The sequence below is a fragment of the Calidris pugnax genome, unplaced genomic scaffold, assembly GCF_001431845.1.
Source record: "Calidris pugnax isolate Ruff unplaced genomic scaffold, ASM143184v1 scaffold41, whole genome shotgun sequence".
In the NCBI taxonomy this organism is placed as follows: domain Eukaryota; kingdom Metazoa; phylum Chordata; class Aves; order Charadriiformes; family Scolopacidae; genus Calidris; species Calidris pugnax.
This window is the reverse complement of record NW_015094509.1, coordinates 22325360-22350016: the sequence shown is the minus strand read 5'-3', so window position 1 is coordinate 22350016 and position 24657 is coordinate 22325360. Positions and strand designations below refer to the sequence as shown.

Genomic DNA, 24657 nt, shown 5'->3' with positions numbered 1-24657 from the left:
GAGCGCTAAAATAAACTGCTCTCTGAAATGTCAGTTCTATTTCTTTGAACTCAGTCCTTTCTTCCCTGATTCTTATATCTTACGAGAAATATAAGGATTTTCCTTTTTTTTCCCAGGAGTTTACAGATAGCTATTGGTTTTCCTTTCCCTTAGTCTGTTACTTTCCAAGCTGAGTCTTAGTTATTCTGTAATTTGGATTGGCCTTGATGGTCCTTTCTGCATCTTCTCTTAGTACTATTGTACCCTTTTGGGAAATGAGAGGGGACAAACATGAACACTGTGCCATTTCTTATTCCCTTTTCTGAAGGCTGATTATTTATGATTACTGGGCATTAAGCCTGATGTTTTCAAAGGAGTCTGTTTTGTAACTTCAAGGTATTTTTTCCCTTGTGATGTTTTTCTTGGTGATTGTTATTTCATAACCATGATTCTGTATGCAGTTTTTTTTTTTTCTCCTTAAGTGTCACTTCACGTTTTTCAGCATAGACTTCAATCTTTAATTTCATTCTTTAAGTGGTAAGTCTTACAAGGTTCTTTTGCAATTTTTCATGCCTGGGTTTTGCTTTACTACCCAGAATGTCTTGGTACCAGCAGATGTTCTCATCTGACTCTCTGCACTCCTCTGAGATTCACGTAGAAATGTCTCAGACTGCACAGGCCCTTCCAGCAGGATGTCAATTCTCACCTGCCATGCTTTTCCTTATTTCTGCCTTCTGAGTTTGCATCTTCATCACCTACTTACTCATCTGAGGATGATCCCACATATCCCAATGAAGTTTGCTTTCTTTAAGAGCTTTGCTCCAGCCAGTTGCCGGGATTATCCTTTGTTTGCTTCAGTGTTGGCAGTTTTAAGGACCAGTAGATACACGAGGGACCTGCTTTCCTCTGGAAAGCCTTCTGTCGTTCTGGGTTATTTTGGCCTCTGTGCAAATTTTACTCTAACCTGTTGATGTAATCACTAAATATAACATCTGAAATTTAAAACCTATAAATATTGTATTTTTTTTAAAGATTATATATAATAATGGTACACAATGACCGCTTCTGTAACATTTTGTAAAGGTAATTATGTTGTGATTGGTCATTGTCAACATTGGCCTACATTTTCAGCAATCTCAATCTCTGAGTGTCCCATCAGAATTGGTTTCTCTCTTTTTACTACTTCTACCTCCTTTGGTGTTCCAGGTTTCCTTCTTTATGCAGTAATTCATTCTAATAGTGCATTAAAAAGCTGCATGAAGGTCTGTGTATGTGAAACTGAGTGTATCAGTATCTAAATTGATCTAGATGAGGTTTTGGAAGAACATTTGCAGCACTTGCATATCACTTGGTTTTTTTAAATTTTGCAGTGCTTGGCTTTTTCCAAATGTTTAAAGCCTGTTTTTTTCCCACCTCCCTTTCGTCTAAACATCCTCAGCTAATCTTTGCAGGCAAATTATCTTCTGTTCACATCCCTACTTCCCAAATTATCATATGTGTTTCCATCTGTTAAGGGCTTTTTCCTTTATTTTGCTCTAGATATGTGACTGTTTTGCTTTGTTATCAGACATGTTTCGAGTTCATTTGGGCTACTGTTTTATGAAGTCTTCCACTACGTGATAAATGATTCCAAAATCATACCATATTGGAGTAAAAAGCTGCTATTTAGGTTTTTCTTCTCTAACTGTCCTAGTAGCTGACTACTGATCTGTAATTTCAAGCCAAGTACTAATGGTTTGAATTGGTTATTCTTAATGGATAGACTTAAAAATAAGAAAAAAGCTGCAGGAATGTACTGTGTTTGTTTTGTTTGTGGTCCAATTAACATGTGTCTTGTGTGTCTGCCGTGGCACAGCAGGTCCTTGCTTCTCATTCAGGAGGCTATAAGAAACATTTGTTCCAAAATCTCATTTGCTTCCTAAGTAATTTAGCAATATTCAAATGTTTGCTTTGAGAGACTGAAGATTACCTTGAGGTGCTTTCAGAACTTTTCTTGTATGCTATCTGTAAAATTCTGGGCTTATATTACAGTATAGAAGTAAAGACTAATTATAATGCTTCTATATCTGATCCAAGTGAATGTTTATTAATTCTTCCCAGACTTGAATTTACTCTTAATTTAGAAATTTTGACATGATTGAAATTTCATTAGTGAAGTTCGAAGACTTGTTGGCAGTAGTTTGATAAGATCATAATAAAACTTTTGAATGATAACAGTATAATGTTTTTCTTCTTAGCTCCAGGGTTTAAGCCACAATGTTATTTTCACTTTGGATTCTCTCTTAAAAGGAGACTTGAAAGGTGTTAAAGGGGTAAGTGTTGAAAACTAACTTTTTATTTAGGGAAATGTTTTCAGGTTCAGCTGTCTTGTGACTGTTTTCCATGCACCCATGAAATTATTTCTCCTGTTTGCATCCATTAATATTCTATATGTAGTCCAAAGAACAAATTAAAAAATGGCATGACTGATGCTTCTTCAGAATTTCATTGTAAATTCCTGTTTTAAGGTGCACAGGAAAGGAATACTCTATGAGATTCAAAAGTAGTCATTTTTTCCAACTGCTGTCTGAAAAATTTTAAAACAAAACAGTATTTTTTGTTGCTGTTTATAATTTGATATTTTAACTGTAAAAACAAAGTTTTAAAAATGTTCTCAGCATTTTTTTTCTCTTTCCTAAGGACCTCAAAAAGCCTTTTGACAAAGCCTGGAAGGATTATGAAACCAAATTGTAAGTACTTTTCTCCTCCATTTTTTTTTATTTTCTATTTAATTTCCCCTCCTGGTCCCAAACTATGTACTGTATGTGAGCAAGACACCTCTTTTTTGGATCTCTCTTCTGCAGTACTAGAAATAAAATTTTTTTATGTTCTCTGTCAACTAGTTAAATGACTGCCCAGTGTTTCTTTGGTGTAAGGAAGGTAATGCTTAGATACTGAACATTGTAAAGTGAGTTGTGGAGATGTCAGATGGCGTTTACACATTCTTATAACCATAGGCACAATATTTACTGATAGTAAAAATTACAGGATTTATATGTTGTCCTGTATTGCAAAACTGTGTTTCTGTGAGGCAAAAGTTTTAGTGCAGTTGCTGTGACTTTTAAAATATCTGTGGTTTTAAAAATATTTTCTTGCTATAATAACAGTCTCCTGTGGGGAAAGAATTATTTATAAAAACAGAAGGCTGGAAACATGTAGTATCGTAACTGCAGAAATGTCAGTGGAATGGTTCAGAATGCTCTCAAGGAAGTGATGGGCAGTTGCTTTATCAGAAGTCAAGAGCTCTTAGGAGCTAATAACTTTCATTTATTCCCCTTTTTAATCCTGTTATTAGCTTTGCTTCATTTATGTCTTACCAGGAGGGCAAAAAAAAGCAATGAAGGAAAAAAATCAGGCTACTGAGAACTGCTGAAACATTTATTATCAGCATAATTTTCTTACCTACATATAGTAACTTTTGCCTTCAAAATTTATTACAGTGTAAAATCCTTGTGAACAACTGAACTGGGAATGAGGTTATTACTGATCTAAAAGTAAAATCTAAAAAGGAGATTCCTGTCCCAAAACCACAACATCATTCTCAGTTGAGCATGCAGAATTGGGATTTTTTTTGTTCCTTTTTGGTTATTTAGTTCTTACAGATAATGCATATTTTGAAAAAGAAATATGGAATAGTTTTCTGTAGACAGTAAATTGGTTTAAAAAAATTCTTTCTGCCCCTCAAATTGCTATATGTAAAATCAGGGAAATCTTTGCCAGCCTGTTTATACCAAATGCCATTAAATAGAACTTTGGAGACAGAGGTATCTCATACGGACTCAATACCTGGAATCATCGTGGGATTCTGTTCTGAATGTGGCGAGTTTACAGAAGGAAGCCTGTTGTCTTGTAACTTGTTTGTTTTTCCCCCTCCTGTGAGCAAATTTCACTTGTGCTTATTAAGACCAAGAAGCAGATGTCCCTCAGAGAACATAATTTCCCAGAATTTGTTCAAGGCCAAATATCAAGTCAAGTTTAGAGGCGCAGTGCTGAAAAGCGCTTTGTTCTACATGCAAATATTATGTTTTGTTATATATATGTTTATGTTTATGTTTTATTCTATTTTCTTAGCTGGAGAAACACAAAGTTCAAAACCAAATAAACTATTCCTTTTTGATTTTTTTTTTCCTGGCAAGGAGTAGAGTACCAGTCTAATAAACACACAGCGCTTTGTCACCTGTTTTACAGAAGTGCAGCTTCAGTCTTACTTTTTTTTTCAAAAAGGCTACTAGAGAAGAAAGATTGGGATTTTTAAAAAATAAATCAGAAAATTGTTTAAATTTTTCTACTCTCAGTTGGAAATCTAAGTTTGCTCACAAATGGAGTATCCAGTTAGTCTGCAGAGTAGATACCTAAGGATGGTCACACTGTAGAACTCTGATTAAAAGTCTCTGAGTGGCCTCTTAGTTCCATATTTGCATTTCACTATTTCAGAATTTCAGTGTTGGTTCTCTCTGAAAATGTAATGACTGGAAGTCAGGTCATTTAGTGCAGGCAGTAAAGTTCATATTCTGCAATATTGCTTTTCTTAATTCCTGCCTTACGAGCAAGAAATGTATTTAAGATATTCTGCCATTTTCTTGCCAAATCAGTAGTTTCTTATATGTATGCTTTACAGTGCAATATATAGAAATGAAAGCTATGGAGCACATCCTATAGAAAGAATGAGATTTTTTTTCTTTTTTTTTTTTTCCCAAGTAGCACAGGAACTAGAGAGGAGAGCTAAAGAGTGAAAAGAAGGAAGGGCAGCTTCATGACTCCGTTAGTTCTGGACATTTAATACAGGATTTGGTATCATAGAGGAAATTATCTTCGGCGTGGATTCTTTGATATTTCTTGATTATTTTTTTTTTCCTAAATAATACTAGGTCACATGATGATTTTCTAATTAAAATGTTTTCTAATTAAAATTTCAGTACAAAAATTGAAAAGGAAAAAAGAGAACATGCAAAACAACATGGGATGATAAGAACTGAAATAACTGGAGCAGAGATAGCAGAGGAGATGGAGAAGGAAAGGCGGCTTTTTCAGCTACAGATGTGTGAAGTAAGAAACAAGTTTCAACTTTTAATTATGACACCATAACTTAAAAATACCCTGTAGGCCTCATTTAAAAATGGTAAAATCTAATTCGTTGTTTAATGGGAGTGGAGAGGAAATTATTTCAATGTCACATAGTACAGCAATATAAAGATTATTATTTTAGCAACTCCCTGCAAAACTTGGCTTCCTTTTGTTTTATTCCTTTTCTTTGTTTTTTAGATTATTATGCTAAGGTTCTTGAGCTGAACATATGCTATGGAAATATTTATTTTTTAGGTTTATGGTTGAGGAGTTTGGGAGCTTTTTTGATATCTTTCTTTCAACAGGCTTTCTGAAGCCTTCTAAAATTTCTAATGAAGTGATAAAGGATATACGTTAGTTCCATAAAATTGCTTTTTCTATCAATAGTTTGTTACATTTCAGTAGTGATTACTTTAAATTGCATGGTATTTATATTTTTAGAATATTTCAGTAATTACTGCAGTACCATTTTAAAAGGGACATTTTCAGAAAATTATAAAAGATGAAAATTTTTTTCTGAATTTTTTTTTTTTATCCTTTGGAATGTTTTGAATTTTTTAAGCATGGCCAAATAAACTGTTATCTCTTTTGTATTTTGCTTAACTGTGGTGGACTGGTGGCTTATTAGTCAGCACCCAGGTTAAACATAATTCACTAGGCAAATGATGTTTTATTGATTGAAAACTGTTGAAGGTTGTGATGTATGATTATCAACATGTTTTTCACTGTCTATACAGTATCTTATTAAGGTTAATGAAATCAAGACAAAAAAAGGTGTGGACCTTCTGCAGAACCTTATTAAGTATTATCATGCACAATGCAAGTAAGTGCAAACCTTTTAAGCTTTAGTTATAGTTTTCTTTTTTACATAAATGATTGTTTCCCTTTGTTTTGAATTTGTTTTGGATACATTGGGAATTTTTTGATCATAATTTTAATGTGCCAGGTGTCTGCAACTTCATCTTATTAGGCAGTAGGCTTTGAGTAGAGAATATGGAAGTGAGCGGGGCAGAGGAGAGATGGAGAAAGAGGCCAAGGGAAAGCCCTGCGTCTTGCGTATGAAATTAATCTTAGTTCTTGAGGTGTAGATCTTAAATGTAATTTTATAAATAACTTGTTTTTAGGTTTTAGTGTAAATTTTAAAACCATTGTGAAAGCCAGTAATTTCTTTGACATTCCTTGAAGTGAAACTGGTAAGATACGACCTTGTCATCAGCAGAACCGCAGAGGCAAACACAGGAACTTTACTTAAGTTAAATATGGGAAAAAGATTTTAGAAATTACCAAGGGGACTAATGTTGACTAACAGTGATAAAAATAAGCTAAGCTTTATTCTCTAATTTGGTATTTGTTAAAGTCGCAATGGTATATCTCCACTGTTGAAAGTTATCGTACTTTAAAACAACCGTTGGGGTCTTTTTGGGGTGTTTTGGGTTTTTGTGTTTCTGAACGTGGGAGGAGTGGGATATGTTTTATTAATTTTGCTGGTTTTCCCTGCAAGACAATGTACTTTGTGTTATGAATTAGATGTATTCCTGATAACTCATAGTTATTTTTCATTATAGTTTCTTCCAAGATGGCTTGAAAACAGCTGATAAACTTAAACAATATATTGAAAAGTTGGCTGCTGACTTATATAATGTAAGTTTAATTATAAGTAGTTTAATATCTGAAAATTGAAATATTTTGTTTATGTGAATACATTTTAGATAGGACTACAAGGGTGTATATTTTTCATTTATATCTTATACATGAAGTGTCTTCTCTGAAACTTTGAATATAGGTAGACTGAGGAAAAAATATTTGACTCTCTTAAACTTTGTATTCTGTTTTTAGGTATTAGGAAAAGTAGCTTTCGTTCTACTACTGATTTAATGTTGTGTTAAAATAAAACTAAAGTGGGAATCTTTGAATCAGATTACATTATTAGCAGCAATTTTAGCTAGCACTTAAATGAATTAACTTGTGATGTGCATTGAAGGCAAGTAATAATGTGGAATCAAAGCTCACTTTGTCACCCAAGTGCTTTTGTATTCTATAACCAGAATTACAGTAATCCCATTTGCTTTTGTAGTTTGCAGCTAAATTAAACTGTTTTTTCATTCCTTAAGTCATCTGTCAAGCTTATTGGAGTTATTTAATTAATATTTCAGAGACTAATTTGGTTGCATTAGATATAGTGAACCACTAAAGCGTAACAGAACAGAGCATGTGGAGTTGTACATTCATTTTAGCTTGTTTTTTGAGTAATACATGCAGAGAAGTTGAATACATAAGAATGGACTAAACCATGAAAATAAATTCAAATATTACAGAAACAGAATAGTTGAGTTGGTTGTTCAGGACATCTAAAATGGTATATTGGAATGCATAAAAAATTAAAATTAAGGTTGCATCCAGAAAGCATATGATGGCAATCTCTTTCATAGATAAAGCAGACACAAGATGAAGAAAAGAAACAACTTACTGCTCTTCGTGATTTGATAAAATCTTCTCTGCAGCTTGATCAGAAGGAGGTAAATAATTTAGATGTGTTTATTCTCGGAGCTAATGTGAATTTATGAATTCTGTATTCAGAAATTGGTTCTGTTGATGTTCACTTTGTATAGTTAGTGGTTCAGAAGAGTTAAACTTTAAACATTATGACAAAAGTAGTATTTAGAAAGTTCAGCCTATTTATCAAAAAACAGTTTTAGATTGATTTTCTGTTTCCGTTTTATATATTAAAAGAAATTATTCATTTTTTGTGTAATTTTATAACTTTTAATGTACTTTAGAAAAAATTGTAATGAATCAGATAAATGCTTCATCTAGCCCAGTATCCTGTCCTTGACAATGATAATGCATGAGTGTTCAGGAGAAAATGTAAAGGGCTGGGATGCACCCTTCTTATGTCCTACATCCTCCAGGCAGATGGTGTTCAGGATTTTCCTGACCAAGGTGGTCCTGAGTAAGCCAGAATGAGAACTGGGGGCTTCTCTTTGTGTATGGTTTCTGTAAAAATCTGCTAAATCATGTGGATTTTGTACTGATGTTCTCCTTCCCAGATCCCTTTTTCTAATACTCTATTGTAAGGAATAAAATTTGTATGTTAACCAGATAGCAGTGGCTGAGACAGGGCAGTTAAAAATAAAAATACATAATCAATTGCACTGGTATCAGAAGTGGAGGGGGACAGTCATTGTCCATTGCAGATGTTCTGGAATACTCCTTGAACTAGGAGGTAGGATATAATATATATCACAGCTTTTACCTGAGGTAATATTGTGAATTTTTCAAATTTGTAGTTCCTGAGAGTCAGAAATACTGAATATCCTGTGATGAATCTGAGGTGGGGGGGAGATTGGGGGATGGACGGGAGGGGATGGCTTCTCTTGAGGAAAAGATCACTTACCCTCTGTTCAGTTTTCTCTTAGGTAAATAAAACATTAGTATTTACTAGGTGTCTACTATGCTGATTAAATATTTATTACTGAATATGAATTATTATTATAATTAAACATTAAAAAGATACCATTCTGCTGCTTATATATGATCATCCGCATATACAGTTGGGCAGTATTGCTCATATCAAATATACATCAGAATATAGTTTAAAACCAGATGTACTGAGTCAGCCAAGTTTCCAACAGCAATCAATCATGGATGTTTAGAGTAAAATGCAGGACGACAAACACTGGTCCATCCCCAGAAAATCCTCCCATTAATAGTTTGACTGTCTTTGCAGTCTCTCCACCACCTTATGGGTTTCTTCCCTTTGAATCTGTGCAGTTGCTTTTTGAAGCAGTATAAACTATCAGCTCCTGTATCAGCTTCTCTTACAGCTGTGTCTTTCCCACCATCACTATGTGTTCTGTGGAAAAATCTTTTTCCTCCTATTTGTTTTGAAGTTTTAGATCTGCATACCCTACTCAAGATGGGAGTGCTTGTGATTTTATGATAGCATCACTAGATCGCTTCTGATCTTTTTTTTTTGTTCTTCATAAAAGTTGTAGTAACGTCAACTTGCTTTAGACAAGTGCTTAGTGCAGAGCAGGTGTGTAACGTTTAATCAGCTGTAAAGGTATAACCCTGTCATCCTGTTTCTGCATGTTAATACTCAACTCGCAGTATCTTATTTTTGCCCTCTGCATCACTTTGTGTGTTTATGCTGATCATCACTTGTAATTCATTGTCAAATTACTCAATATCATGAGGTCCTTGAGAAGTTCTTTAGCCAGCCTTCCTTGAGTATCCTGAATAATTTAATACCATCTAGTAACCTCTGACATTTAGTATTCACCATTTTCCAGATTGCTTTACTGTTAGACACTGCATGTGATGGCACAGCTTTTGGTGAAACTCATTTGTTTGTTTCCTCCTCATCTGAGGACTTTTCTTCTTGTCCTGTGGCAATGTAATTCTTTCCCTTTCGTAAGGAACACTAAGTGCCCATTAAAATTCCAGGTAGACCCTATCAATCTGATTTCTCACGTGTATCTACTGCTGACTCCTTCAGAGAACTCCAGAGATTTTTGAGACATAAACTTCATGTACAAAAGCTGCCCTGATTTTCCAGTGCATATAATATTAAATGTACTCTTAGAAGTAGTTTTCATTAATCTTCCATATTTGGTGTGAACTTTACCAGTCTTTCCTGAAATTCTTCTGGAACGTCTTCAAAAACAGGACTTCAGTAATCAGGGCCAATGAGTATTTTTACAGGTTTATGTGTAATTTTGTAGGTAGCACATTGTAATTATGGCTACTGCATGCAGATAAGTGGCTTGAAGTTAGTAAATTATTTTAGGTGGAGCCATAATTAATAAGGAATGATTATTTACAGTGTGGTGCTGGTGTTATAAAGCAGATAAACCTTGACCAGAAGGCTTTTCTTCTCTCTGCATCTTTAGCCCCATCGTTCTGAAGGACAACACAACCTTAGAACACACTGTACGTGGGGTTTAGAATGTCTTTGATGTCACAAATGGCAGGAGCACTACCTTTGAACACATCCCCATTTATTGTAAGACCTGGCAGCTCTTTCTAGGACTCAGATTTCCCTTATCTTGTAATCTACAGTCTTTCCCAGCACTCTGGTATTTTTTCCTTTCCATCTCCAATGTGCACATGGATCTACCACATCTCTTCCATAATTCTTGCAGAGCTTCCCATACGTGTGTTACCTCTGTAATCTCCCCAGGATCTAAATCACTCTGAAGGTAACTCATGCTCGTTCTCCATCCTCACCCCCAGAAGTTGAGCAGAGAACATTAGATTTCAAGACCTGTTTGGAAATACCTTTAAATTCTAAAGTGTTTTATGGGTCCATTACCTACACAACAGGAACAAGACCTGATCTCTCCTCAGGTACTGAGGTACTTTTTGGGGTTTTTTTCCACAAGCTGATTATCTGGGAAGAAAAACACCTCCTTTTGTCCCGGCTGCTGCGTATGTTGTTAAGTTCAAGCTACTTGATAATCGGCCAGATCTCAGAAATAAAGTAGGACAAACAGGTTGTTCTTCTTTGGTGCTGTGTATTGTCCATACAGGGCCAAATGAAATACAGTGTTTGGTTTTTTTGGTTACCTATTTCCTGTAAGAATAGCAAAAAGTATTTGGTTTCAGTGGAAAGTAACCTCATTTAAAATAAAAAAAATGAAACAAATCAGATTCTGAAATTTAGATAAATGTTGTAATAAAGTAGCTTCACTGGCATCAGCAAAATAAAGTATACAACTTCTCTGATTTTAATTATAGTGTAGAAAAATCCTAGGACTCTTGAAAAACTGTGTGCTTGTATGTATGATACCTATGTAAAAAGTTATGTGATAAATATAAAAATAAAGTGTTTGGCTTAAAGAGAATTGAAATTGTGTCTTAAAAGGAATAATATTGTGATTCTCAGATATTCAGGCAAATCAAGGTAGAGAAAAAGTTCTGCTGTAGTGAAAGAATCCCCTGGTTAAAAGCAATCATTAGATCACATCGATGTTCAAGTGTCTCAAAATCAGCGTTAAGGACTTTGACTCGTGATTCTGCTGCATCACGTGAGTCAGAGCATAATGATGCTGGCAGATACTGAGGAGCTTGATAAAACACTGTGTTATTTAGGTATGCAGTGTTTTAATCCCAAAATAGCGTGCTTTCACTCAGTACTCGTTAGTTAAGTGACAATGGATCTTGCCGGCACGTGGCCTGAGTTTCAGCAGTCAGCCCTCCATCACTGTCTATATCCAAATCTTCACGTACGTAAAGCTGGACTTTCTTACTGTCACAGATGGCCTCTTGGTTGTGATTAAGAATACATTTCCCCCCCCTTACATTATAATTATATTATAATCTCGCTGTTGGAAAATGTATGAATTAATGAAGTATTGAATGGGAAATGAATGGGATTTATGGGATTTTCTCAGCTGGATTTATAAAAAATTCAGAAGTACTCTTACCAAAAATTACTTTGGCATGGAAACAGTTTGAAATAATAAAATTGAGGTGTTGGTTGGATGTAGTTTTAAGTTTCTTTGACCTTTGGTGCAGGAGAAGGAAGTTGAAACTAGTGATTCCTGTCTAAATTTTTTAATTTGAAACAACATGTGTGGAAAAATTACTCTTCAGCACCCATACTTTCATTCAAGAAAAGCCGCTAATTTACTTAAATGAGCTAACCTCATTCCTTACGCTTTCAAATTCTTATAATGCCACTCTTGCTTTCCTGTTGCCTGCATTCAAGGTGTTTATTTCGTGTTATGGACACCTGTACTGCTCTTACACGTTTTCCTAGCATTCCTGTCCTTTCATCGGTGAAATAACTATTACTGTAATCTTTGCAATTACTTGGTTCTTGGAAAAGCACATCTTGACAACCTTTGAATTGCACAAGAATTATCAGATTTTGTAAGATGAATATGGTTCAAAGCTTTGGGGGGAAATATTTTAAGGGATTTTAAGCAATACTAATGTAATTTTAATTGTGTAAAGTATTTATATGTTAAAAAAAGTCTATATGTTAAGAAGCTTTAATTTTAAAGGAAACCACGCCTTTAATACAGGCTTATATCCCATATTTTTGTATATTAATTATTGGTACAAATGCAACTTAACAGATTTATATTGAATTCAGCTAGGGTTTACCATCATATTTTGTGTCTTTTTTTTTTAACTGTTTCTTTACATTTAAATTTATTTCCCAAATCTCCATTTGATACACTCTTTGGAACAGAAATTCTATCTCATTATGTTCTTTCCAATGCTAATTCCAGCTGGGGTTAGAAATTCACTTATAACAAATGAACTGCTTACTGCGATGGTGTAAACCCTTGCTGCTGAGAGTACACTGCGCACAGCAGCCTTCGTGCTGCTTCTCACCACAACTGCCAGATTTACCAAAGTACTTCTCTCTAAACTCCTGTGACAAATTTGATATAAAATAAAAAACAGTTGTAAGAACTCTGAATAAAATAGGAGGGAGTAATCTTCAACATTTATTGGTTGGGGTAATTCTAAGAAATTGTACTTTAAAAGACAAAGTGTTATTGCTAAGGGACTAATTGAACTTCCCTTTCTTCTTGCTTTTTGTGTGATTTTGTCAGATGTTTTGCAGACAATTGTTTCGTAGCTACATATAAAACTGTATCAATTTGTCCTTAATTACACCTTTTTATATAGATTTGCAAAAATTAAAAGTTAACTTTGGGCCTGATCTTTTTCAATGAAAATTCAGAATAAGCTCCGGTTTGATAGAGGGTACAATATAACTATCGTTTTAGACAATTTAAACATGATACAGTCTGGAAGACATTTAGTAAAATTTGATCCTGTAGTCACATTAGTTGCTTTTCTGAAGCCAATGTCATATATGAAGCCTTGCACAGAATTTTATGATGTTTTGTTATTTGATAAGAAAAAGCACTCATGTGCCTAAAAAAGTAATTTTTGCCTTCTTTCTGGTAGTGCTGTTAGAAGGGGGAAAATTGTTTTACTAGATATGGGGGCTATACAATTTGTGTTCAAGGAACATGTTTTTTAAATAAAATAATAATTCTTGTTTTAAATTATTTGCTTTCTCTTTTCTCTATTGCTTTTGCCTTTCGTGATCGAAGTCTAGGAGAGTAAGTCAATGTTTTAATGAACTTTTGGGGATTTTTTTTTTTCTGATGTGCTTATAAAAAGTTAATCCATTTCACTTAATTGTTTCATTAGATCAGGCCAAAAGTTATTTCAGTTGACTTCATTCACTAAAACTCATCGATTATATACATATTTTTAATTGGTTTAAAAAAAAATAGTGATTATTAGCATTTGGTTTTGTTTGTTTATATATGTGTTTCTGTATATATGCATGCCATATTCTATTTTTTCTTTTGGAGATTTTATCTTAGATTTAATTCTTTTGATTGTAAGATTATTCAGTATTAAATTTCTATCTTTTTAAAAGTCATTATTTCGAGATACATATTTGCATCCATACTATACTTTAAATACCCAAGGAAGTAATTCAGTCTTGAATATGCAGTTAGTTCAAGATAGCGTGATGTAAAAGCAAACTCTCCTATGGATGTAAAACATGCATTAGGAGCTCTCTCTCTTTTTTTAAACTTTATTAATTTGTGAAGTTGTGGTAGAGAAGAGAAATAAGGTTAAATAGGCTTAAAGGTTAGGAAAACTTACTGTGCATGTCAAGAAACGTTAATGGTGTTTTCCCCTTTTTTAGGATTCACAGAGCAGGCAAGGAGGATATAGTATGCATCAGCTGCAGGGGAATAAGGAATATGGCAGTGAGAAGAAAGGTTATCTTCTAAAGAAGAGCGATGGGTATGTTCTTGGAGCACATGATACATAGTGAGAACTATTACTGTGTTCATGCACTGATTTTTATTGTTTTGTAACGTGGGTGTTTAAAGCGCATTCTCCTAATGCATGTGCCGCAAGCACTCAAGAATTTCACAGTTCAAATCTGAACAGAAATCTGAATTTAATATAGCAAATATAAAAAGCATGACATGCAATCTTAAAAAAAAAAAATCATATTAAAGCTGTTGTCTTTATAAGTATCTAAAAGGTGATTAAGACCTGTCATAAGTCTTCAAATTATGTGCAGTGAGGCATTTAGTAAAGTTTTGACTGCATCTCTTTCTCAAGGTTAATCTTCTCAAAAGGTTAAAGGTTTGAAATCATTCTAGTTACTGAATTTTGGTTGTTGATGTTCTTATGTAGGTTAAGGAAAGTGTGGCAAAGAAGAAAGTGCACTGTTAAAAATGGAATTCTTACCATATCACATGCAACGGTAAGTTATTTTCATGCCTTTTTATTTAAGTAATAAATTAACATTATCCTTTCCCAGTGAATCTGTTGGTGTTAATCCACTATTACAAAAAAGATGCCACTTCTGTTTCTGACTGTTGAGGTTGGAGGCTGACTTCTGGCAGTAGTACTCTGCTTGTTGCTCTGTTAAAATTTTTCCTAGTTGCTTGCTGCTGACCACTAGTGGGAAAGGTGCTTCAGGTTAAATGGAGCAGTACATCTGTTACTGTACCTTCAGGATATGGCATGTGATTCACCTGAATAAAATGAAGGGTCTGCAGTGTAGCTGTCTGCATCAGAGCAAGATCCTGTAGACTCCTCTCTTAATCACTGGAGAGCTGGTCAACGTAGTCAAAGGAATTTGGGTAGATTGGGTCAGATACCCTGTTATGAACTCAAATTCTGGCTGTTGCCTGTACTAGAAGACTAATAACTGGCTCATGCATAGATATCTATATTACAGATGTTTTATTCCTATATAGGGTATTAACTATTTAAAACATTCATTTTGTAAAAAAATTGTTCAACTAATCAGAGTGAGAAAACAAGAATAAAGTTTGGTTGGAAATTAATTTCAAAACATCCTGTGGCCTCAATGAAGTTAAGTGAACTCTTCTTCAGCTTTCTAAGATTTTTCTTCATTTTTTTCCTACTGCTGTAGCTTATGACAGTGGATTTAATACTTAAATGAATTTATCCAATAATTTGATAAGAAATAAGAGTGAATATGTTAATATATTAGGTGCTTTCAAATGCAGTGATAGTTTGGAAAGTTTTGAACATACTGAGTTCTGGGAATTGGGTATCTATCTGAAGTATCTTCCTGGAAATGTTAAATCATGAGGAAGCAACAACATTAGCATGGTGGAGGCAGTCCTAAAACTGTCTTGTGACAGTGCAGCACAAACTTGTTGCAAACAAGAGTAACTCCTGTTACTCTTCTTAAAGGAGATGGTCCCATTTCATCTCTCCCCTTCCCCCCAAATTCCACCAATGGCCATGAGTATCGGTGTCTAAAGTAACTACCTATCTTAAGGAAGTTAATACATTTTGTACTGGAGGTTGGTTCTTTTTAATGGCTAGGAAGATATCCTCACCTCCTTTGAGGAGTCACTTAGTCAAATTACTTATGACTAGTTAGTAATACCTGGGTTAGTACCGGTTCAGTTATCACCGTTTGTTCAAAAAAACAATAATTCATGTATTGTCAAGCTCAAGACTTGCCAATTTGGAATTCTTTGGATTGCACTGTCAATTTAGTTTTGCTTTTTTTGTATGCAGCTGTGTAAAAGCAGTCCATTTGCTCTTTTCTGTTGTAGTGCTGAAAGTAATTTTCTTGTTTTCAATGATGAAAAGCTCAGATCATGACAATTTGTTTGATACTAAACTTTGAAAACTGAGACTCCAATTGCATATTTACTCCTTAAGGAACTGTTGCTCCTTAAGTGTTAAAAATATCGTGTTTACAGTCTTGTTCTGACAAACATTTGACAATGTGGGAAATAGACTTCTAGATTTTGTTTGTTTGTTGGTTTTGTGTTACTCTTATCTTTGATTGTAACATGAGCGACTTCCACAACTCAGTTCAGAAGTATTTAGTGATAACTGCCATCTCAAGTTCATTTATATCTGCCAGCTATCAGAAATGTAATTCAGTATTGCTATAGTTTCTGATAAACCTAGATAAACCCAAAATACTTTAAAGACATACTTACTATTGTAGAAGCATGGAATCATCATCGAATAGCTTGGGTGGGAATGGAAATTTAAAGGTCATCTAGTCCAACCCTTCTGCAATGAACAGAGACATCTTCAACTAGATCAGGTTGCTCAGAGCCCTGTCCAACCTGACCTTGAATGTTTCCGGGGATGGAACATCTACCACCTCTCTGGGCAACCTGGGCCAGTGTTTCACCACCCTCAGTGCAAAAAACTGTAAAAAAATTCTTCCTTACATCTAGTCTAAATCTTCCCTCTCTTAGTTTAAAGCCATTATACCTTGCTCTATTGCAACAGGTCCTGCTATAAAGTTTGTCCCCATCTTAAGTAACCTAATTACAGCAGAGAGTATTAGTAGATGTATTTATTCCAACTCCTGAAATTCCAAATCTCCAGCTTCTCACTTTCCTTTTAAATTTTTAGGGTTATATCTTTGGTTTATTTAAAATGGGAGAAAAATCAAAATATGGGCATGCCAAAATGAAGAATTGGATAATAGTTTTCGTTATGAAATAGAATAAAAAATTTCAGTATTAGCATATTCTAAATTAAGGTTTATTCCTTTAGTCCTGTTCAAATAGTCAGGAAAGCTTGCCGTGAAAATTTTAATTTTGTTTAGATTTAGTTTAGATTTGGCAATCTGTCCATTCTAACAGACCAAGTCAAAGTCATGCTGGTCTGAAGCATTTTGAATGTGTTAAAGTGTGGACATGCATCCCTGTACATTCAGACATGCCCACTCCCCAGAAAGGAAAAATAATCCTAAATCAAGACATTTTTAAAGTAAAATAAATTTTCTTTTTAGTCCAACAGGCAACCAGCTAAACTGAATTTACTGACCTGCCAGGTGAAGCCAAATGCTGAAGATAAGAAGTCTTTTGATCTAATATCACGTATGTAGCAACTTCAGTACCATCGTGCATTATGTGGGATTTCTAAAAATGTTATTACAAGATACTTTGAGTAAAACTGAGGCTATAGTTCAAGATTGAGATCTGTATCCAGATACGTGTGGTGCCCCATAAGCGTTCAGATCTCTCTAGTTTTGAAGTCAGATTAATTGAACAGATGAATACAGAACCTTGTGTGTGTGTGACAAATACTGTTCATTTGTGACAAGCCATCAAATGCAGCGTATGTGCAGTTCTCCTAAGTTCAGAGAGGTGTTTAACAGCTTGGTGGAACATGCATAAGTTGTATCCCCCAGGAGATGAAAAACACCTTTGACCTCATCTTGGTTTTCCTTCCTTTTGAGTGCTGTTTGGTGGGGGGGAGGAAGTCAAGGACAACCCAATTTCTCTGACTCTCCTTTTTTAAAGATGCCTCTGTTTATCTAAAATAGTTAGTGACGTGTCTTCTCAGCATTAAAGCTTCTGTGATTTCCCTTCTTCCCATTTTGGTCTTATGTAGCAGGTATTTGTATCCAGTCTGATTTTTAAACCATTTTTGAAGTCTATGAGCCAACTTACTGTTTTCAGTCTTGACATTTATAGTATTAAACAACAAACAATTCCAACATTCTATATTTACAAGGATAGTCTATGAAACCTTTGAATGTGAGGGATAATACACAGTTCATATCTCATCCATTGGTTAATAAAAAGAAGTTTCTTAATCCAAACGGAGGGAAAAGTATATAATAGGGACAAATTTATTTTGCCCTTTTCTGCTACATATGTTTCAGATTTGACTTCAGAAGGGCAAAGTTTCATTTGTGTGCTTATTTTTATTTATTGTTCCTGAAGATAAGACTTTTGAAATACGTACCTTTGATGTAAATCAAAATTCACAATTTCATCTTTCTCTGTTCTGTTTTGTTTTTGGTTTTGTTTTTGTTTTTAAATTGTTTTCCATAGCTGTGAATAAAGTATTAATGTTGTGGGATAAGAGCAATTGCTCTTAAAAGCTTTAGCTGTCAAATAGGTTTTAGTAACATATATTGATATTTTAAAATTTATGATGTGCCAAATGAAAAGATGTATTTATTTATTTCAGATAACAGAACATATCACTTTCAAGCAGAAGATGAACAGGAATACGTAGCGTAAGAATGTTTACATTTTTTCAAGTTTATTTTCCCAATAGAGGTGTATAAAAATCACATGTAACAGTGGGAATAGTTTTCTCAGTTAATGCAGAAATAGTGCCTACTGTCTGTTCTGCTGTTGTGAATCTCTAAATGTAACGTATTTTGTGTCGCACCACAGGCTCTTTGAAAACCTTGTAATGTTAAAAACAAAACAAAAATCCCAACCCAACCAACCAAAACCCCATTTAAATTGTGTACCCTCCCAGCACATGGTTCACACGCAGTTGCTTGGCATGATATAGTAGATCAGGTTATGAGGGTTCAAATGAAATGTTTTTAAATTCTTCTTAAATCTTCTATCAACCCTCTTCTGCAGTTACTTCTTTTTCTTCTGATCCTACCTTTTCCTTTAAATTAAAAATAATAAATAGATAAAAGATCTCCATATAACACATAGAAAATATTTGCAGGTAGTGTATCTTTTCTACTGTAGGCCTAGAAATAAACAGCAAAGCCTCTCTCTCTGACATTTGTGTACTTCAATCCAGTAACTTATTCTTTACTTTCGATGTTGCTGTGTTTCCAACCAGATTATTTTCTTTTAAAACAACTTTCTTCCTGCTATGTCAGAACTACTTCTTGTCTGGAGAACCGTGTACCTTTTTTTTTTTTCTTTCCCTCCTGAATATTGTTCTTGGTGTCATCAAAAGTGTCTTGTGCAGAACAACGTTACAACCCAATGCTCATTGCCTGAGAGTTCTGGGAATACTGTTACTAATGAAGAGGGTGGCAACCCCGAGCATCCCAGGCTGCCTCATTCTTCAGGACAGTTGTGTTCTGTTGTCCATATTCTAATGGAAGATTCAGTTGTTCCATGTGTATTTTAAAGCTACAGAGGACGTTTGTAGGGTATGTCGATTATTTGGTAGTGCTGAGAGGCAATGGTTCCAATTTCCACTTAACTTCTATATGTGTACCTCTCTCTTGTCCCTTTCTTCTCTGTCTTGTGTTTTGTTCACTGTTTTAGTGCTGCCTCTGTTGTGTTTTTTTTTTTTTGTGCACCAATTGAAAAATAATTGCATAAATAGATTTTTAAATCGCTTTCCTTCCAGAACCATATCTAAATAGAGAAAAAACCAAGATGCATTTCTTTAGTTGGACTGACATCGCATACATTTTCTTAGTGATCACTTTAAATTGCTTCCATAAATAGCTCCTCAGCCTACTTGAAAATAAAAATAATGATTTTAAAAAGCAGATAGCTTGAAATACAAATCACTGAAGCCTACATTCTGTTATAGGTTTATTAGTGCTTGCCCTCAAACATTTCCTTTAGTCCAGTGAATTTCTTGATTTTTATCAATATAAAGGTCTGTTGACTTCTAATTAATGCTTGACTCTCCTTCAAAATTCTCACTGGATTATTGGTTTCTCTATTTAAAAAAGTACAGTGTGTGCAGGGGATGGGGGGAATATGTCTATGTATTTGTGTGTGCATGTATATATATATACATTTCTTTGTATGTTATAAGAAACGTAACCTAGGACGTCTAAAATAACCAGATTTTTTTTTTTTTTAACATATATGATAATAGATTCTTTCTGCTTTTTGATTGTTGCGGAAAGGGCCAAAGATACTCCGGACATGACCTTTTAGTTCTTTTCTACCCTCTTTTTGAAGGTCAAGAATATATCCATTTCTGTAGGAAATGCCTGGATTATAAACAAAGCCAGATTCAGAAATTTTGCTTTGAAGAAACACACATCTAATTTCAGTCTAGTGTTTAGCAACAGTCTTCAGGCATTTTTTACTTTGACACAACTGATTTGGACGGTATTCATATTCTCTGTTGCTTCTCCCATATGAAAAAAAGTTGTTCCTGAATATTTGTAAAATATTATGCTGTTCTTCGTCTGTTTATGCATTCACCTGGAAACAGCAACATTGCAGGAGCAGTTGTCAGAAGAGAGAGAGATAATTTTTTTATTGCAAAGCAAAAAAACCCACCTATTAGACTGATTGTTATTCTTGGGGATGAGGCTTTTATTGGCTTAGAAATACTGAAGGAAAATAAGAGGAACCAGAGCGAGGGTTTGGTCCACCCAGGATTAATGAATACTTCTATTTCCTTCATTGGATCCAGAAGTCACCCATGATGCCAGATTTTGTTTAGTCTCACGTGTTTCTTCAAAACTGGGAATCTCCAGCAAACAAAATGCATTAAAGGATCAAAAGAAACTGCTGAGATCAAAAAAACGTGTAGTAGAAGATTAGACAACCTGTATTTTGTATTAATTAGTAGGCAAAGAAATTCTGTAAGACTTGAATAATTTTTAAATTACTTGAAAGAACACTGCAAAGTATTACTAGAAGCTTTTTGCCTGGTAGATTGACACTGGTGGTATTGTGAAATAAAGCAAATATATATTTTTTTTTTAAAAAAAAGGAAGAAAAAAAAAAGACTAGTGCAGAAAAGAAGGGGAAGAACAGCAGTCATAAGACAGTTTTTATAAACTGTTGACGCTGCGTTAATATCCCATATTTCGTGATTTAGCTTGTTTATTTCTTCAGTGTGCAGCATGCTAGGAAGGTCTGGTGACCAACTGGGGACCTCTTGGATAAATAGCACCAGTCATTAAGACACTGGCTGTTCCTGTGCTTGTGTTAAATGGGCCTTGCTGCTGGTGTCTGGGAAGAGCTGTCACCATGGTGGCCCTCGCTCCCAGTGTCTCACAGGTGCCACCAGTGACACACGGCCTTGGACAGTGGGTTCCTTCCAGCTGAGGAAACACAATCAAAATAAGTCACTGCTCTTACAGTTTAGAAACTTGTAATATGGAAATCTGTATCAAACTAACAGCTGGCTCAATCATGTCATGTTTATTTTAATTGCATCTAATATTTTTTTAAATTGTTACTGCATAGTTGAGTTTTATTCAAATTCTGCCTTTTTAACAAACTAATCAAATTGTAACCCTGAAATAAATTGCCAACAAATGTCAGAATAAATGTTGTCTGCCTGAGCTTAATGATTATTTTACTCTGTGTGTTTAACACAACATTACTATAATATTAGAAGCAAGACACTGCTGCCTCTTATTTTTTTAATAACGTTAGATTTCATCAGAAAAATTGCAGAAGAATGCCATCTAGTGTGGGTTCTTGTATAGTGTCCTGTAACTAGAGATTAATGTAAATATATTGTTTTCAGCATGTAAACTATGAAGCAAATTTGTTTTCAAATCTTTCAATTTGTCTTTAATTTTTAAAATTGATTTTGTCAATAATTTTTTAAGTTCTTTTTAGTTATTTTTACAAGTTCTCAGATTATTCTCTGCCCATAAAAATTTAAAATCCATACATGTGTGAAGTCTATAATATACACTTCGCACATACGCATTCAGGCTCTGCGTCTGATATTGCAAGATTATGTACATAATTTTCCCTCTGAAACCCTTTAAAGTTTATCTTTGCATTATTATTTCAGTGAGAAATCATGAATTTCAATCTGAAGTTCTATTAGTTTGCTTAGATGACCGTAGCCATTTTAGCACATTCAGAAGATTGTTGATGGCAGATAATTGTGATGCTCTAAACAGGAAATGGATTGAGGACGCCGCCAATTCTAAAATATTTCTATGTAAAAAATGTGTACTTGCAGTAGAACTAAAACCATCGAAAATGACTATACCTGGAAGGACTTTTTTTTTCAGCTTGCTGTGTTTCTAAATTCAGCAACACTGCATCTGCAATGTGCTTGTCCTTAGTATAATCGCTTTCCCCTCTTTACTTCCACCTGTAGAGCAGCAGCCACTGAGAGGTTTTTTTGTTTGTTTTTAATTAAACATTATTGTGTAAACAAAAACTTGCAGAGTTTTTGGGGGTGGGGAGGAACTAGTGCCTGAAATATCATTAAAGAGTCTTGATTTGTTGCAGTCAACATTTGCTCTTAAAATTTTATGTTGGCTGTCAATATCATTACTCTCCTGTCATCTTCTCTTCCTTTTCCCATTTGTTGCCATGGCAGTTTTCATTAATTGGGACGGTACAGTCTGACTGATTAGTGTGCTGAGACCTGCATTTTGAAAGGCAACCAGACATCAACACCTTCAAAAATGTGCTTGCTCTCTCCTCTGTGAAGAGAGAGATGTGCACAGGAGAAAGTAGTGATTATAGTTTTGTCCTTTAATAATGAGGTAGACTTCAGGAAGATCTTGGGCACCTACCTTTAAAGCAGTTAAATTTGCAGGAGCTTAATTGTACCCTTTGACTTCCACAGCTTTTGCTTATTTGAGAAACCTGAGAACTGTACTGCTTTGACTTTAAAATTGTTCACCAAAGGGACATTAGAATTAAGACTTTTTCTACTTGTCTTTTCTCATTCTTACTTTCCTTTTCTTAATTCTTTCCTTCCTGTCCCTCGCGTTTCCCCCCCTCAGTCTCTCCCACAATACCATCCTTCCCTATATCCCCACTAATATTTTGTTCCTGACAAGCTTTCTACAGTTTATAGATTAACTTGTATTTGCAAATGCAGATCTTCATTAAGGTCTTTATCTTGTGCTAGATGGATATCAGTGCTGACTAACAGCAAAGAAGAAGCATTAAATATGGCATTCCGTGGAGAGCAGAGCACAGGGGAAAACAGTTTAGAGGATCTGACAAAAGCCATTATTGATGACATACAGAGATTACCCGGAAATGAAGTCTGTTGTGATTGTGGCTCACCAGGTATCTCAATTTGTTCATGTCATCAACTTCTTGTTGGGAGCAAAGTAATTTCTTTAAAGAAGTGTTTGTAGAGTGCGAACTAATTTTCAAAGTGATGTGTTGGTCAGTCTTCAACCTGTTTTTAAAAGAACAAATATGACTTTCATATGTTAGTTCCGTTTAATTCACTAAAATATTTTTGTGTGTTGTCTGTGCTTACTTCCAGCAGTTCAAGCCCCTCTGGAGTTTGAACTGTTCTTGTTGCACTGTCTCTAGATGCTTGTTGCACTTGAATGGAAGTTGCTTGGCATCACTGGTCCTGTGCATGCTACTAAGTAGAAGTGAGTAATGCTTAGACAATGATTGTGGAAAAATTGACCCGGCCAGGATCTTACTCTGAGGTTTTATCTTGGTGTGAGACTACTGGAATTACGGTATCAAAACCATCCAGAGGCAGAATAAGTAGTCTTGTGCAAAGAATGAGACCCAGAGTTGGAATCCTGTCAGATTATATCTTCACAAGTAGAGCATTACAGGTCAGTTGTAGGTCACGTAGAGCTTGAGAAGAGTCAACTTGTTGTACAGCTACAGAATGGATGTGGTAGTTGGCAGCAGTGGCTTGAAGAGACACTTCAAGAAGGTGATACTCATTTGGAACTGAGTAGATAGTATGTATTTTGAAGATGCTTACTGATGCAGAACTGATCCAAACTAGAAATGCCTAGATAAAAATACAAAGTGGAATATAATTATGTCAAATGCTGGAACTGGTTCATTCAATTCTTTCGTCATGTAAAGCTACAGAAATTTCAGATTACAGTTCTCCTTCATCTTTTAATTTATAGTGAAGTTCTAAGCTTCGCTCCTGCATTCCACCTTGCTGCTTTAAAACTCTTGACTTAATGCTTTATCAGTTACTATTTAAGATCAAGAAAGAGATTAATTTGAAGACATGTATGTATACAAGATATGTCTAGAGCTTTTTCTTTTCCTTAAAAACTGGTCTTGCTTCCTATGTAGCGTTCATAGTATAAGATCTGTTCTAATAGTACATGCAGATCTCCTCCATGACAGCAATTTTATATTTATTTTTTTGCTGGAATAGCCACCATTCCTTAAATTCTTGACAACATATAACTATTTTTACATATTGGAAAATGCTCTGGTTAATCTTCTATGAAGAAAGACTACTTAAAGTTTACAAAGTAAAGATTAAAACTTCAGAGATTGCTAGAAGTGGAGTTTAGGAGATCTGTTACTTTTAAAAACAGGAAACAAAAGCCTTACCTTCTTTCTACAAGAAACAAATCCTAAATATATTCAAATACGGTCATTCACTATGGATTTAAAAGTCTAAATTCAGTGCCTTTGGGACTGGCCCTTAAATCTGAAAAAACTGTGGTAAAATTTGCACTGCAGTTTGGAGAAAACTATGGAATATTCTTGAATCTGTTAAAATATTAAATTAAGAATCATTGCAGAATACATTGGGATTTCTTACCAACATTGAAAACTTTTTCTTGGACTTTGATTAAATATTTTGGTTTTCAATTCTACAGATCCAACATGGCTATCAACTAATTTGGGCATTTTAACCTGCATTGAGTGTTCTGGAATACACAGAGAAATGGGTGTCCATATTTCTCGAATTCAGTCTTTGGAATTAGACAAATTAGGAACGTCTGAACTCTTGGTAAGTTTCTTTAATTTGGAATTTTTTTTTCTTAGTCAAATGTTGACCTGTATATAGAAAACATGCAGTTGTATAGTTTACAGTTAATTGTTTTCAAGTTATGGGTTTTGCAGAACGTCATCTTCATATTTTTGTATGTAT

The 24657-nt window shown here is 34.6% G+C and overlaps 1 protein-coding gene across 6 annotated transcripts in view; it reads left to right on the top strand.

Annotated features, from left to right (window-relative positions):
- Positions 1 to 24657, top strand: part of ASAP1 (ArfGAP with SH3 domain, ankyrin repeat and PH domain 1) — a 180535-nt gene that overhangs the window by 117096 nt on the left and 38782 nt on the right. For 4 of the 6 annotated variants that reach the window (XM_014965377.1, XM_014965380.1, XM_014965376.1 and 1 more), the window contains 13 exons: positions 2217 to 2291; positions 2659 to 2708; positions 4935 to 5064; positions 5820 to 5905; positions 6648 to 6723; positions 7512 to 7598; positions 13164 to 13172; positions 13775 to 13875; positions 14278 to 14347; positions 16889 to 16976; positions 18079 to 18127; positions 22681 to 22844; positions 24383 to 24516. In XM_014965377.1, coding sequence (XP_014820863.1) covers positions 2217 to 2291; positions 2659 to 2708; positions 4935 to 5064; positions 5820 to 5905; positions 6648 to 6723; positions 7512 to 7598; positions 13164 to 13172; positions 13775 to 13875; positions 14278 to 14347; positions 16889 to 16976; positions 18079 to 18127; positions 22681 to 22844; positions 24383 to 24516 — 1119 coding nt within the window. The remainder of the gene's footprint in view (positions 1 to 2216; positions 2292 to 2658; positions 2709 to 4934; positions 5065 to 5819; positions 5906 to 6647; positions 6724 to 7511; positions 7599 to 13163; positions 13173 to 13774; positions 13876 to 14277; positions 14348 to 16888; positions 16977 to 18078; positions 18128 to 22680; positions 22845 to 24382; positions 24517 to 24657) is intronic. The other 2 variants (XM_014965381.1, XM_014965378.1) reach the window with 1 other exon arrangement.